The 14,564-nt window shown below is 46.6% G+C and overlaps 1 protein-coding gene across 2 annotated transcripts in view; it reads right to left on the reverse strand.

Annotated features, from left to right (window-relative positions):
- The window catches only part of MAP1A (microtubule associated protein 1A), a 51,634-nt gene that overhangs the window by 14,865 nt on the left and 22,205 nt on the right, over positions 1 to 14,564 (reverse strand). For both annotated transcript variants that reach the window (XM_088172792.1, XM_014887815.2), the window contains 2 exons: positions 1,226 to 1,308; positions 700 to 840 (listed from right to left, as the gene is read on the reverse strand). In XM_088172792.1, the coding sequence (XP_088028918.1) occupies positions 700 to 840; positions 1,226 to 1,308 (224 nt within the window). The remainder of the gene's footprint in view (positions 1 to 699; positions 841 to 1,225; positions 1,309 to 14,564) is intronic.

Here is a 14,564-nt window from a genome sequence, read left to right on the forward strand (position 1 = left end):
CTTGTATTGGCACCACCAATGTCAATCTCTCGGAAAAGCCATCCTGTATCTAGCTGAGATAATCGACATTGGAGCAGAGGTTCAGAGATACCCTGTAAGGTTCTCCAGGCCTCACTGGATAAATCCCTCACCAGACTTGCCCTAATTCTGCTCTAGGCACAATGTTGGGCTACAGACCTCTCATGTGCCCTTCCAAACTGAATGATGCAACAATTCTGCAATTAAATAGCAACCTTTGTAGTTGTGTCACCATCACGTAGTTATTTAATCAGCATTTATCCAATCCCTCATCATCTCATGAACGTTCTGAACCTTGTGAAATTGCTTGGTGGACTGATTGTGACATGAAGACAAATACCCACATTTTCTAGGACCATGATGGCCTCTCTTGGCAGTTTTTGGCAGCTGCCCACAGTTATGTTAAGACCCACTTTAAGAAATTTTGAGTGTTTGCCCCCTGCAGAGCCAATCTGGAAGGTTATTTCAAGCTGAACACTTAAAGGAATCACCCATGCCTGCACCTTGGAAAACTTAAGACAGAGTTAAAGCAAGATTCCCAAGACAATAACATTAATTAAAACAGTATGGAATTCTTTTCTGGATTTCAAACCCGTCTGTCTGCAAATCTGCCGCCTGAAGGAGGGCGCAGGCTGCATTGCTGCACAGGAGGGGATGTGCTGGATTAGAGCTCACACTCACCTCCGGGTCTGAAAGTATCTCAGCAAACTTCTGGTAAGTGAAGGTCCCCGTCTGCAGGACCAAGTCTCCTTCCTGGTCTGAGCTCTGGCCACAGAGGATCAGGAGTTTGTGGGCTGATGAATCACACACGAGTGAGCGGACCTGGTACCATGAGACACAGGGCTGCTGTTAGAGGTCACCTGCACCCACACCAGCACCCAGAGTCCCAGTCCCACAGACAGGCCATAACTCACCTTATTCACAAATAGCCAAGCCCCACATTTTCTACGTACAAGAAAGTTGCTTATTGAAGAGGGAAGACACTGCTACTGTCTGCCCAACACAGCTCCATGTCACCTCAGAGTTACTGCGTGTATCCTGGGTCCTGGCAGGACCACATCTCCTGGCCTTTCCACCACACCTTGCAGAGACTGGCAGCAGTTTGCACTCTCCAGGAGGCACAAAGTGTGATGATCATGACCTCCATGTCAAGCAAGGACAGGGGGGGTTGATGTGGAGAGAACTTGATGGCACATGTGGTCCTTACCTCAGACACGACGCTGTCCACATTGGGATTGACCAGGATCACCGTATCCAGGGTGTCACTCCGGTGATGGAGAGTTCTTTGGCCTGAGGAAGGAAAAGGGATTAGACAGGATGAGAGAAGCCGATGAGACAGCATCCAGCTACTGATGTTTTAGCCTCAAAAATTCCACTTCAGCATGGGTTTGATTGCAAGGCTTCAATTTACATTCAAGACCCAGTTTGATACCCAGGTCTCATAAAACAGAACAAACTCTTTACAACAAGGAAACAACAACAACAAGGAAAGAAATCCATCTGGATCAGGACACTCAGCTCCAATATATTCTGAATTCCACAGAGCCAGGCACTTTGAGCTGCCTGCCTGTGCCAGATGGCTGTGTCTGTAAACACTGGTGCAGACAAATTATCCCCTTCCAGACAGAAGTGCCTTGCCTCATCACAGCTACCACAGAGAGGTGTCTCTGGCATTGTCTAAACCCAAGGCACCACAGGGCTCTGTGAGCCAGTCAGTGGGTGCCAACTCAGCTTTCACTGGGATGGTGCAGCACTGGTAACAAGGCTCCACTCATTTGTAACAGTTTTTTTCTTTAATGAAGCATTTTTCTTTAATCCAAATGTGTACTCTTAAGCTGCTGCAAGGGAAGTACATAGACAAGAATTCTCATTCTCCTGTCAGAAGCACAAATAGGAACCAAGACAGGACTCTGCTCTCTCTCTGTGTCTGGGAGGAAAAAGGAGAAGCCAAAGAGCAAACAAGATCCCGGGAGTGCAAGACAGCAATTTGTGTGCTCACCTTGACATGGGCATTGTACAGATATTTGGCAAAATGCTACCGTAATTCCAGGGCCCTATTAATTTATTAGACAGAGGGGTAGTGAGTGCCTGCCACGCTGACAGCCAGGACCAGAGCCACTGCTCTATGCCTACATCAGGCTCTGGGCTGCAGGACAACATGCAGCACCTTCGTGCAGCACTTCCCTGGTCACTGCAGACAGCATGGAACCTATTTGTACTTGGCATCCCTAGCTGCTTTCTAAACTTGTCCTTCGGTTTGGCAAAAAATCGTCCCTCCAGACTAAAACCAAACCATCACTCTGCAAAATGCACCGAGTTCAGTGGCATTTCGGGCACTTGATGTGGAATAGGTATATGGCTAGAGACACTGGGAAGCAAGTCCCTGTGCACAGAAGGGATGCTGCAAGTGAGCCATGGGGACCAGCATGGGAGGGTGGGAGGAGGCACAATTGAGGAGGGCCCAGGAGGTGTTCTGGGGCATTCTGTGCAGCCAGAAGAAAGAAAACCCCACTCATCCTTCAGGCAATGATAATTGTGAAGGCATTGCTGATGTCCCAGAAGTGCTCACAAAGAGCAGCCTGGCTCCTCACACATCTGCTCTGCTGCATTCACACAATTCCCCCACGCCAGGACCTCCAGTCCTGCTGCCTAGGGCATCCAGAACAGAAGTGATCTGCCCCCATTTTTCAACATTACTGCTGGGACAAAGTGACACAGCCTCTGGCACCTTGGTGCTTGCACACCCCAGGCATCATTTTATCAGTGGTTGGCCACACCACTGGGGGAACACAGCCTGGTGCACCAACACCAGCAGCCTCGTCCCTGTGCCAGGGAGGGCTCTTGGGCACAGTGCATCACCGTGGCTGCCTGTGGGCATTTCCCAGGCACCAATGCTGCGGGGCAAGGTCAGCCCGTGGGCTGCTGGCCAGGCAGCACCGGTGACACTGCCAGCTGCAGAAGCAAGGGGCCCCTGTGCAGCACCCAGAGGCACGAACACACTGCTGCTCGCTGCCATCCTGCAGCCCCAGCCCAGGCAGCTGAGCTGTCCCCGCTGAGGGTGTCCACAAAGCCTGGCTGGTGGAAGCCTGCTGGCAGCCCCTCTCCCCACAGGGAATGTTTCCTGCTCATGGGGAAGAAAGAGAAGACTCAAGCTGCAGGGCCAGCAGCTGCTGGCAGATGGGACAGATGAATGGGGAAGGACTGAGTCTTGTGAAGGGCTATGAGGATGATTGAGGGACTAAACTGTTTTCATACAAGGTGAGGCTGAGTGTGGGGAGGGATATTTTCAATAGGAATAAATAAATACCTGATGGGAGGGAATGATGGAGAGAAAGTCAGACAGGCACTCTCAGTAGTGCTCAGTGACAGGATATGAGGCACAAATTAAGATGCAGGCAATTTTATCTGAGCACAAGAAAACACTGGTTTTACTGTGAGAGTGGTTAAATACTGGAATAGGTTGTGCAAAGACGTTGTGGAGCATCCATCCCCGGTGATACTAAAAACACAACTGGATCCAGGCCTGGAAAACCTGCTTTTGCTTACCCCTCTTGAAAAACTGCGATTGGACTAGACAATCCCAAGAAGTCCCTTCCAGGCTACAGTTTGCCAATTCTGTGACATTGTGAAGCACTGCAGCCCTCCATGGCTTTGCTCTTGACATGCTGTGGGGCAGATTCCCCCTCTTCAGTTGCAGCAGTTGATTCTCAGGAGGATACAGGAGCAAAGCATACAGAAACATTTCCAGAAACGTGGACTCACTGCACACACCTGTGCACACCAATACCCCAAACTGGTTTCACACTAATTTCAGAGGCAAAGCAGAACAGCACAGGCTGAACTGCAAACTGTGAGTAAGGCAGCAACACAGTGCCCTAACACAGCTCATGCCCCAGCCCCTGTTCACCCCAGGCTGGGGCAGTGGCCTTCCCAGCCCAGAGCAGAAGCAGCCCGTGCCTGGCTAAGGGAACACACATGCCCAAGGCTCCTGTGAATCCAAGCACTTATCAGGCTGAGAAGTTCTTTGCTGGCCACTTTCTCTATACAGCCTGTGGTAGCAGCTGCACAGACAGAGCATTTAAACACACAGCCTGGCACATCATTCCCCTCGCTATCAAGAACCAGATGCACCAGAAATGAGTGGCAGTGTGACTGACATTGCAGACATGGTGACTGGAAGCGTGCTATTCAGGTCACTTCCAGGTATTTGTCCTTATCAGAGGTCTATCACAGTGAAATGCATGCCTGGAAATAGCATTGCAAATGAGAAAATCCCTCCATTCCATTGATCAGTTCAAGGAATATCCTGCAGTCTTCAGTTTACCTGGAACAAATATCTGAACACATCTCATCTCCAGAGCTGATTCTGAACACAGATCCCTGACCCTGTGCAGCCCTCTCCAGCTATACTCCGAAGCTGCTACATTAAATAAATCTCCTCTCTTGAGTAGCATTGCATTTCTCATTTTGTATGAACCCTCACTCTGTGTGTTCAGGCACATTCTGGTTTCTACAATCATCCCTGTGCATGTGCACTGCCAGGAAACATTCCCATCCATCATGTCCCCACCAAGGCAGAAAACCCCTGGTCTTAACCACTTGTTCCTTCAGAGGAGAGTTTCTTTAGTCCCTTGGAGCTGCTGTCATCTATCCCTATGGCCACTGGTACGAGCAAGAGCAGAAGTATACAAGAAAGAGCACAGAAGATTCACAGGGTGTCATTATTGTACTTTCTGTATTATTCCCCACCCTATTTTTTAATGCATCATAATATAACCTAAGATTAGCTTTGCACCAAATAAAGATCTTCATTTAGGGTACACAATGACATCCAAATTTCACCCTGCCATGAAACTATTAAGCTCTTTTAGGGAGTCTAGAAGGTTTAATTTCCTTTTTTTGACAATGTATTTAATGGACACATGACTGTGCAATTTAGTTGCTGAAATTGCTCTCAGACTTTTCTAGACCTCAGTAACTGCATCATCTTTAAATTTAGCCACCTCCATGTTTCTTCATCTTTACTGTACTGATCACCTTTGTATTTAGTAGTGGAAATCATTAAGCCTTTGTACTTTACCTCTGGATCCTGCACAAAGATGACCATATATTTGTTTGCTAATTTGTTTTCTGTCTTTTAAGTAGTTTTGACTCACGGCACACAAAAAAAGAGCTTGCTGCATAACATTTGGAAACATTTAAAATATGGAAAGACTTTATACACGAACACACCTCATTCACAACCACAGTAAGGTTTCAGAAAAGAGACAGGGCATTTACCTTCTCCACACAGATCACGTTACTTACCATTGTGCAGAAGTATCAGCTCAGCACCCTCACCCCAAGGCCTGAAGAAAACACATACAGCTCCTTCCTACAGGGCAGCCACCCATGGGTGCCTCCTCCCGACCATGGCAGCACTACACAAAACATCCCAGAGGTGGTGAACAACAGCTAATCTGGGCTAGAGGGTGGATTTCCATCACTGACATTGAGGTGGCATTTCAGGATGTGCAGCTGAACTCCTGAACTAGTGGGAAGGGAGGAAAAGTCAGAATTCTTTTCTTTTATAAGAGTATGTATAGCTCACATACTAGAAGAGATGAGGGGACCTGTTCACAGTGTTCCCAAGAAGGGCAGCAGAGAAGCTGCTGATCTCCTTTCTCTGGTGACCAGCACTAGGATATGAGGAAATAGAATGAAAGTGCATCAGGGGAGTTCAGACTGGACATTAGAAAAGGTTCTTCACCAAGAGGGTAGGTAGCCTTGGGAACAGGCTCCCTGGGGAGTTGGCTACAGCACCAAGCCCATCACAGTTCAAGGGGTATTTGGATGATACTCTTAGTCATATGGTTTAATTTTAGCTAGACATGTGAAGAGCAGGGAGTTCGACTTGGTGATCCCTATGGGTCCCTTCCAAAGAACATATTCTGATTATGTGGCCCCTTGAGTGTAGAATTCCTTTGGTTATGGCAGAGGATAGCAAGTGAAGAGCAAAGTCACACTGACTCTGGAGGGGTCAGGGCTGCACCTGCAAGGAGACAGAGGGAGAGAGAACAGAGGAGCTGATGCTGTGAGTTTAGTGCTCAGCAGTCAGGCAGAGAGGGCTCTTCTGTGGAGGTCAGGCTAGGCTGGAAGAAAGGACAGGGCACTGGGGTAACTGTGACAAACAGGATGCCTGAGAGGGAGGGATGATCCTACAAACAGACAGATGGCTGTAGAGGCAGAAAAGGAGGTCATGCTGACAGCACAGATCCTTGTGTTCTGCTACTTTAAATGGAAACACCTAAAGCCCCGGTAGCTGCAGAATAAATTCTGGGCTAGTCTGAAGAGCTGTCAAGGAGAGCTATGCAAGACGCTGCTTGTTATTTTCTTTAATCTTTCAGATGATCAAATCTCAGAGGTCTTATTCTGTTAATCAGGACTGGAAGAACCACAGCTACAGCTCACCATGCTGAAATCAGAGACCAAGTGTCAGGGCAGCAGGACCCAGTTTCTCGCCTTTGTGAAATGATGCCTTAGGCACTGGGTCATTTTTGACCATTTTGACTGTGCTGAAATCAGGCATGGTGCTCTGACTGGTACAACAAATCAGAATGAACGTAAGGGCCAGAAGACGATCAAAGGACTGGCACATCTTGATGACAGAAGTCAGGTGGGACTGTTTAGCCAATAAAAGAGAAAACTCTTTTCTGAGGGCAGGGATCTCACTCACCAGTCTGTGTACCTGTCTGATGGCAGGTGCAAATCTGGGCTGCAGAGCTGCCATGACTTTGCCATCAGAGATTGACACTGCTTGTCTGACCATAGAGCAATCAGCCCTTTCCCACCCAGGGTGCATTCTCTATCCCTCATTACCTCCCTTAGGCCTTTCCACATCCTTCCCCTCCTTTGTCCCTAAAATTATTTAGGCTTACCTGGCCAGGTTCTACTTGTAAAGTGAATACCAACATCACATTGATAAAAAATACAGAAGTTCCAGGGTCTGAAACACAGTGATTAAAAAACGACTCTTCCTCACTTCTGGCTATCTAAGCTGACATGAACATCCCTCTTCAAGGGGACACTGCTGAAAAGGCTCTAACAAGAAGATCCTAGATCTTGCTATGGCTCAGTACCTTTTGCTACACTTCAGCAAAGGGATGAGCCGGGGATCACAGTCTTCCTGATGTTTATTGAACAAAGTCCACCTCTGAAGATGGTCAAACAATGCACAGGGTTCTTGGAGTGCATGTATTTGCATAAATAACGTGAGCTAGTGCAAGCTGAAAGACTGCCATTTCCTTCACTCTGAAATCACATAACACTGAGATAGTAACTGACTCTCTCATTCTCCAACTGCAGCTTCTTCAGTGCCAATGGAAGAAAAAGGATCCAGCCCCAAATGGTGTCCATTCAGAGAATGAAACAACACAGTCATTCACCCACACTCCAGGACTGTACCAAGTATGGCAAGCCACAGCTCCTTGGGAGGGAGATTGTAAAGACCAGAGGGAAAGGAGAAAAGGCTCTGCACTGAATTCTGAGCAGGGTCCTGCCTCTCATCCTGTCTGTGCAGATCCACAGTCCTGTGTCCAGCTGCACTATGGACCCAGCAGAGAGGGAAAGGAGTGAAGGTGCCCTTGTTGGATGCAGTGTCACCCTGCCAGCACCTGAAGGGCACACAGCTCCTTCCTCCAGCAGGCAACCTGAACAGTGTACAGCTGGCACATGGGACCAGCTCTGGCTGAACGAGACCTAGAAGCTCTGCCAGCCAGAGAGGTAGGCTCAGGAATTAAAAATAAACACATAGTTTTGTTTTGGCAGCCAGTACACAGCCAATAACTGTGGATTCATCATTCAGGTCCTCATGCGGTGGTTCCAGCTCAGGAACTCAAACACAACTTCTCCCAGCCCAGGGATGCACAGGGATGTGTTTATCACAATGACAAGTCCCACTGTGCTCCTCCTTACCCTTTGTAATGGCAGTGTTGTACCAGATGAGACTCTCAGACAAGGTAAGGAGAGAGATGCCAGGTGAGGAATACAGCTAGAACGTGGCAGAAACTCTCCAGAAAAGGCTAAGAGATATTCTGAGTCCTAGGTGGGTGGCTGCCATGCCCACTGGTATCTCATCACTGCCCTTCTAGAGCCTGAGGAAAGGCAGCAGCCCCAGCACTTCCTGGCACATCCAGCTCTTTGTTGCTTTTCCAGAGATGAACAGAGCAGAGGGCTTAGCCAGATCACTGGAAATCACAGCAAAAGGGCTGTCCCATTGCTTCTTCCCTCCTGACACAGCATGTGATAGCTGCAGTAGCTACTTATTTTTGTAAGATTATTGGGAAAGTGCTGTCGTTTTACATTGCTAGTGTGATTCAGCAGCTGAGAATGATGAGGAATTGGCTTCAGACAGTGTTTTGTGATCCAACAGCAAGTGCTCTGCCTCTCACAGTTTGAAAAAGTCTGCTGTAAAGACTTATTTCACTTTCTATTCTTAGGTCTTCAAACATGTTGCAGAAATAAAGAAATATTTATTTGTCGATGGCTAAATCAAAACATCTATCCCCTCAAAGGGGATCTTTGGTGATTTTCTCAGAAAAAATCATTGTACCAGCAAAGGGAAAACATATTTCTAACAGAAATATGAAAATCATCTGAAAATTAAGGCAAGAAACTGGAGCAAAGCCCCTGTGAGGGAGGGCCAGGGCAGAGCCATGTGCTGCCTAGGGAGCAGTGGGAACCATCACCCAACAGCTCACAGATGCAGCCAGAGCATAAAATTAGGGATTTAAAGTTGTACCTAGAAAAGAAGGGTACATTAATGATGCTTGACCAGGAAAATACTGTATGAGTTTTTATTGTTTATTAAAATTTCAAAATAATGTTTGATGGTTTTTCGTATTGAGATACCAAGTCACACAGTTAAAAACACAGCACTACTGAAATAAAGACCTGTGGATGTGCAACAAGAGATGTGTCTTATCGGGAGGAACTGAATAAACAAAGCACAGGAAAGCACAAAGCCGTGTGCAGAAAGAGGGAAAATTATTCAAACATCTTTATGATGCAAAGCATTCTACATGGACTGAAAGCACACCTACACCAACTTCTGCCTGTTACCAAGGGCAAATCTCCAGATACTGGCTTTGGCTTTAGCTAATATCCCAGCTGCAGACTGACAGGAATTTGGGGTACACACGGTATATGGAGCAGTATTGCTCATATTCCAGTTACACTGAAGCTGAGTTGAAGGCAGAGGAGCGCCCTGCCCACAGTGTGACCACACAGGCACCAAGGGTCTCCTGCTGTGTGGCTCTGAAAATGGAGAAAACGGTGACAGGGATTCCAGCCAGCCCTGGCAGGGAGCTTGGCACTGCAGCACACAGAGCAGCACACAGCATATGCAGGAGCATCAGGGGAGCCAGAGCAGAGCCAGAGATGCATTCTGTGCTCCTCTGAGGGCTTCATCTCGAGCTTCCAACCAGAACACCTACATAGTTGTCTTCAGGGGGACAAACAGGACAACCAGTCACAGATACACTTCCACAAAACACTGCTGCAACCCAACTCTCTCAGTGTAAAAGGAGCTGTGTGGTGCTGACACCAGAAAAAAAGAGAGCATCCGATTTGGGACAGAAAATGCATAAACTTCAGAACAGCTCAGAGGGAAAGCAAAAACCTTAAAAGATGTAGAACTCTGCAATGAGAAAACTTGGTTTAAAAAGCTATAGAAAGAAGACAGCATCAGCAAAACAACTCCACAAAGCAAAAGATTCTCAACAGAAACAGAATGGAAAAGTGAAATTAATTGAGAACCATACTAGGAGGGACAGAGAAAGGAAAAACACAGCAGTAAGCCAGTAGAAAGAATATCTCTGGGAGGACCAGGCAGCCATGAAGGAGAACAAGATCTGGTTTCTAGAAACATTGCTGAATCTGTCAGGATGAAGAGGGCTGAGGAATCAAAGTGTTCTCAGGTTTCCTTTTATGTAGAATGCTGGAGATATTTCATAACTCACCTTACCATACTGTTACTGCATGCCAGGAGAACTGATCATGCTTCAAGGTAAGAGCAGGCTTTGTGAAATGACTGACTGCCTCCTGGGGATTTACTACAAAGGTGAACCAGCAGCAGGACAAGAGGAGAAGAAATATTCTTTGAGGTGTAGGAGGTTGTGGGCACTTGCCACATCCTAGGAGATATTCCTGCTAACCACTTGCCTGTGCTTCCCATCTTCCCTCCTCCCTGTGATATTTTCATGCCATCTACAGCTCCTCTCCCAGGCAACCTCTATTTCTATATCATGCCAACCATAGCAACCATCTCATTGCTCCCTAATTGCACATACTGTCTCACTTTTATGCTAAGGAGCAATTTGATAGCTCAGCCATTTTAGAGCCACTAATTGAAGATGCAGATACTCATTTTGGAAACAGTTTCATGTATTTCCAGAAGTTACTGCCCCTCAACTGGAAGCTATACCACCATGGAGGTAATTGATAACGTGAGCACTTTTACCTAGGTTGTCAGGTGCTAGACTGGCCACAAAAAATGTTCTGTTCCCTGCAGCAGCTTTGCTGACTCACGTAGGCCTTGCATCCTTCTGCTGAGGAACAGAGTGAGGCATTTGCATCAATCAGGAATGAAGCCCTGCACAGAGACGTGGCCTCCGGCTGTGAGGAGCTGAAGCTGTGACTTCTTAAATGTCTCCAGCTAAATCCACAAAAGAAAACCTAAAGACACCTTAAGACATCCTTTCATCTGGTGTCCTCACTCCACCAACCCCTGGCAGACTTACTACAGCTGGTCCCTTTGGAAACCAGATTAACATTTCCCCTTCCTGTGTCAGTTGGACTTCAGCTGGGAGTTGCTGCCAGTCCCTGAAACAGAGGTTCCACAAGACCCCTCCCATTGGCACTGGGCCAGATACCTCATTTCAGGTTCCAGAGATGAAGACTCCTGCAAGTCATGAAATTGGACAGCTTTTTATCTCTTAATTTTAATAAGACTATGCATCCCAGAACACAATGCTCTTACAATCAGAACACAGCACAGACTGAAGAAAACTACATTTCTCCTAGCTGAGAAGTATCTGGGTAATGCTGACTCTGACTGACTTGGAGGCACAGCTCATGATCTGTTCTATTTCTTTCTCTTTTTTTTTTTTTCCTTTTTCTTTCTCAGTTGATCAATATGACAAACTGCCTGAGGCAGGGAGAACTTAATTGTATAAAAGAGGAGATGGCTGCACACACAGGGAAACTCTGAGATTTCCTCCTGTTTGACTACTGAGATGCCAAATTTCTGGCAAGAGTGTCCTGTCTCTGATTTACAGCAACTGTTTGGACTCTTTAAACCTCATTCCTATTCCGTACTGTTAACGGTCTCATTTCAAGCAGCTTTTCTTCTCTCCCTTGCTTGTTTTTAGGATGACCTGCTGAATGTCAGCCCTCATGAAGATACAGGTATTAAACCAGCAGTGAACTCCACGTGGCTGAGGCAGTTGGTGAAGCACAGGACTGGATTCTGCCAGCCCTTGAGAAAAAGCAGCTCTCCTCTGCCAGCAGCTTTCTTTGTTGTGTCTTGACTTTGCACTCTTGGATCTAGTCGAGCCTTGATTGATCCTCTGCATGGTCTGGGTTCCTGGGATTTGATTTACAGAGTGGAACACAGCAAAAATGAGTGTCATACATATTTTGAAGTCGAGAACTTCAAGGCCTCCTGTCCCTTCTGCCAGCAAACACAGGCCTGTCCATTTAGCACTGAAGAGAGAGGGGTTTAGAAGCAGCCAAGGGGATTTCCAGCAGAGTAGTCCAGGCCATCTTCCTCTTGCTATACTGGTGACATGTCCACTCAGCCTCTGCTTCTCACCAGTCTGTTTGAAACAAGCTCACTTGAGTCTCATTTCATCTCAGGAGCCCCTGCTTCCCAACGCCACCCCATCTAGTCAGGTCCCTTTCATCTTGCAGATTGCACAGTGGAATCAGGGACTGAACTTACAAACCAAGGAGAATTAAGAGAACCAGGAGAGGCTTCCATCACCACAAACACTTCTCTCAGGGCCCTCACTTGTTCAGTTCCCTCAGAGCCATGCAGGCACAGGAGCCTTCCTTGCTCCCATGCCTCCCTCTTCCTTAGCAATGGTCTTTGCCTTTGAATGTGGACCACCAGCATGAAAGAAAAGCCACAACAAATAAAACTCTCACACAAATCTAGCTACCAAGAACTGGGCCAAAACACATATTATGCTTATACCTATCAGCCTGCAAGCTGGTTCTTCAGAAAGATGCAAGATGGGTCAAAGGCACAGAGAACCACCTGGAGTGCCTGATTACAGACGGACATTCCTCACATAAATCTCAAAAGCGAGGTACTAAGGGCCTTTTCCTTCTAGATTTTCTCCTAAATTGCTAAAAATTTTGACACTGGAGCTGAATAGTGAATGGAGAGATGAGATCTCAGTAAAATAAAAGGTTAGCAAAGTACAAAAGCAATTAACTGAATTTGTCAACTTGAAAGTCAATAGAGGAAGCCAGTTATGCTGCCATGCTTTATAACAGTTCATTTGTAGCTATAGCACATCGTGAGAAACAGCACTAAACTTTTACAGCCCCGAGGTAGATTCTAGCAAATTGCCAAAGACTTCAATGCTTCACAAGAAGGTGCATGAATGACAGTAACAAGTGCAAGAGACACAAATGCTATTCAGTAGCTTTGTAGCTACTGAAATATTATTCAGCAGCTATGTGTTGATAACAGACATGCATATTGAATCCTACCCCTGTGTAATTTGCAAGTCTCCTAAGGCTGGTGATTCTCAGCCTTCAACTTCGTGGAGGAAATAATGACTTGATTTTGAAAGCCTTGACTTTCAAAAGCAAAGAAAGGGCTCACTAATTTCTTTCCAAATACTGATATTGAGATAATGCTGCTTTTCAGAAAAGCAGAAAGTCATCAAAATTGTATTCCCAGTAAAAAAATAAAACCAAAAAACAAGCCAACCCAGTACTATTCCATGCATTTGAGAGATCAGTCGAGCAAGACTTCAAGGGCTGTCTCAGGAGAACCAAGAACCTGCTGGCCAAGGAGATTAGTGCTCACATTCATCTGTGAATAAAGCATCAGGACAGAAATTTCCTGAAGACCTGGATGCATAACTAATTTTGCCTTTTCTACCAACTTTTGAGATCCTGGAGAGGAAGCTGTGAGAGGAGGAAAACTGATCTAAAGTCTCCACATGTAGAAATTTATCTCCATTTCTTTAGTGCGAAGCAAAGGTAAAAACAAGCCACAGAGCTTAGGCACAGCAAAGCATGCACTAAAGCAGATTGCTTTCTGTGTGTGCACCCTGCTCTGTTCCAGCACCATAATGCCAACTTCCTCCACATTCCCTGCTGTCCACTGCCATGCTCTCAGCTCCACTTGTGAGCCAAAACTACCAACTGTGCAAGTGGCAGCATGCTCAGAGGTCAGAGACAGCCATGTGCTGACAGCTGGTGTGTGAGCAGGGAGTGCAGGACAAACAGATGTGCACTATTCCCATGAAGGCACGGACTCTGACCACTTGCCTGCTCCACCAACTTTCACAAAACTGGTAGAAGCTTGTTCATTTCAATGTTTTAGTAGAAGGAAAGTGTTTACTGCAAACACAGAAGGTGCATTTGTAAGAGAAATTAATACTGTGCACCCAAGCACCTCTAAGGGGACTGAGAAAAAAATAACACAAACTAAGAAGTTAGACCAAACAAGCTCAATACCTTCTCTAATCTTTCCTGTCAACAGCTACTAGGCTGGTGTTGGAGTCCAGAAAGTTCATGATCTTTTGCGGGGAAAGAAAAATAAATCTTCATTTTTCATCTCAGTAAATTAGGCATTCATTTACACATATCTTGCCCTCTTTCCTCCCATACACAGTTTCTGGGCTGATGAGGAGTCTCTATCACCTGCCTTTCCTCCCCAGCTACTTTTGTGTAACTAAAGGCTGGAAGACACTCCCTGTGTTTTAAACTAACTACTACTAGGGTCTCTGTGTGTTAACCAGACTGTCTGAACTGCTCTGGGCTCCCACAGCATCTCCTCCCAAGGACTGGAAGTCTCTCTTCTGCCCATCAAGAAGCAGTGCAGAGTTGGTGATAATGCCTGCAGCAAGCACCCTGAGCTCTGCTAGAAGCAGCACTCACTAAGATCTCAGTACTCAGGCGCCTATCACAGCAGTGTATTACTGCATCTTTATCTGCTTCTGAGTTTCTTCTTCCTTTGCAAGATGCATTCCAGGAGTTTCCTAGGCAGGCCTGTGTCTGAACGTGTACGAAGAGCACAAGCCACATCCCACAGAAACTCATGCTGAGGAATCAGCCTTGTGCCCTTGCCCTGGTGTCCAGCCGTGCCCCTTGGGCACAGGTTGCACCTCTTGTTCACACTCGTGCAGCTTCCCTGCTTTCACCAAAGAGATGGCAATTGCTCCCCATGCTCCTGTGATCCAGTCTAGCATCCATTTACCACCACACCTGCTGAGGAGGTGACTCAGGTATGCCAGCACGATAGACATGAGGAAGAGTGGCAAAAA

Source organism: Sturnus vulgaris, chromosome 13, assembly GCF_052056855.1.
Source record: "Sturnus vulgaris isolate bStuVul1 chromosome 13, bStuVul1.hap1, whole genome shotgun sequence".
NCBI lineage: Eukaryota > Metazoa > Chordata > Aves > Passeriformes > Sturnidae > Sturnus > Sturnus vulgaris.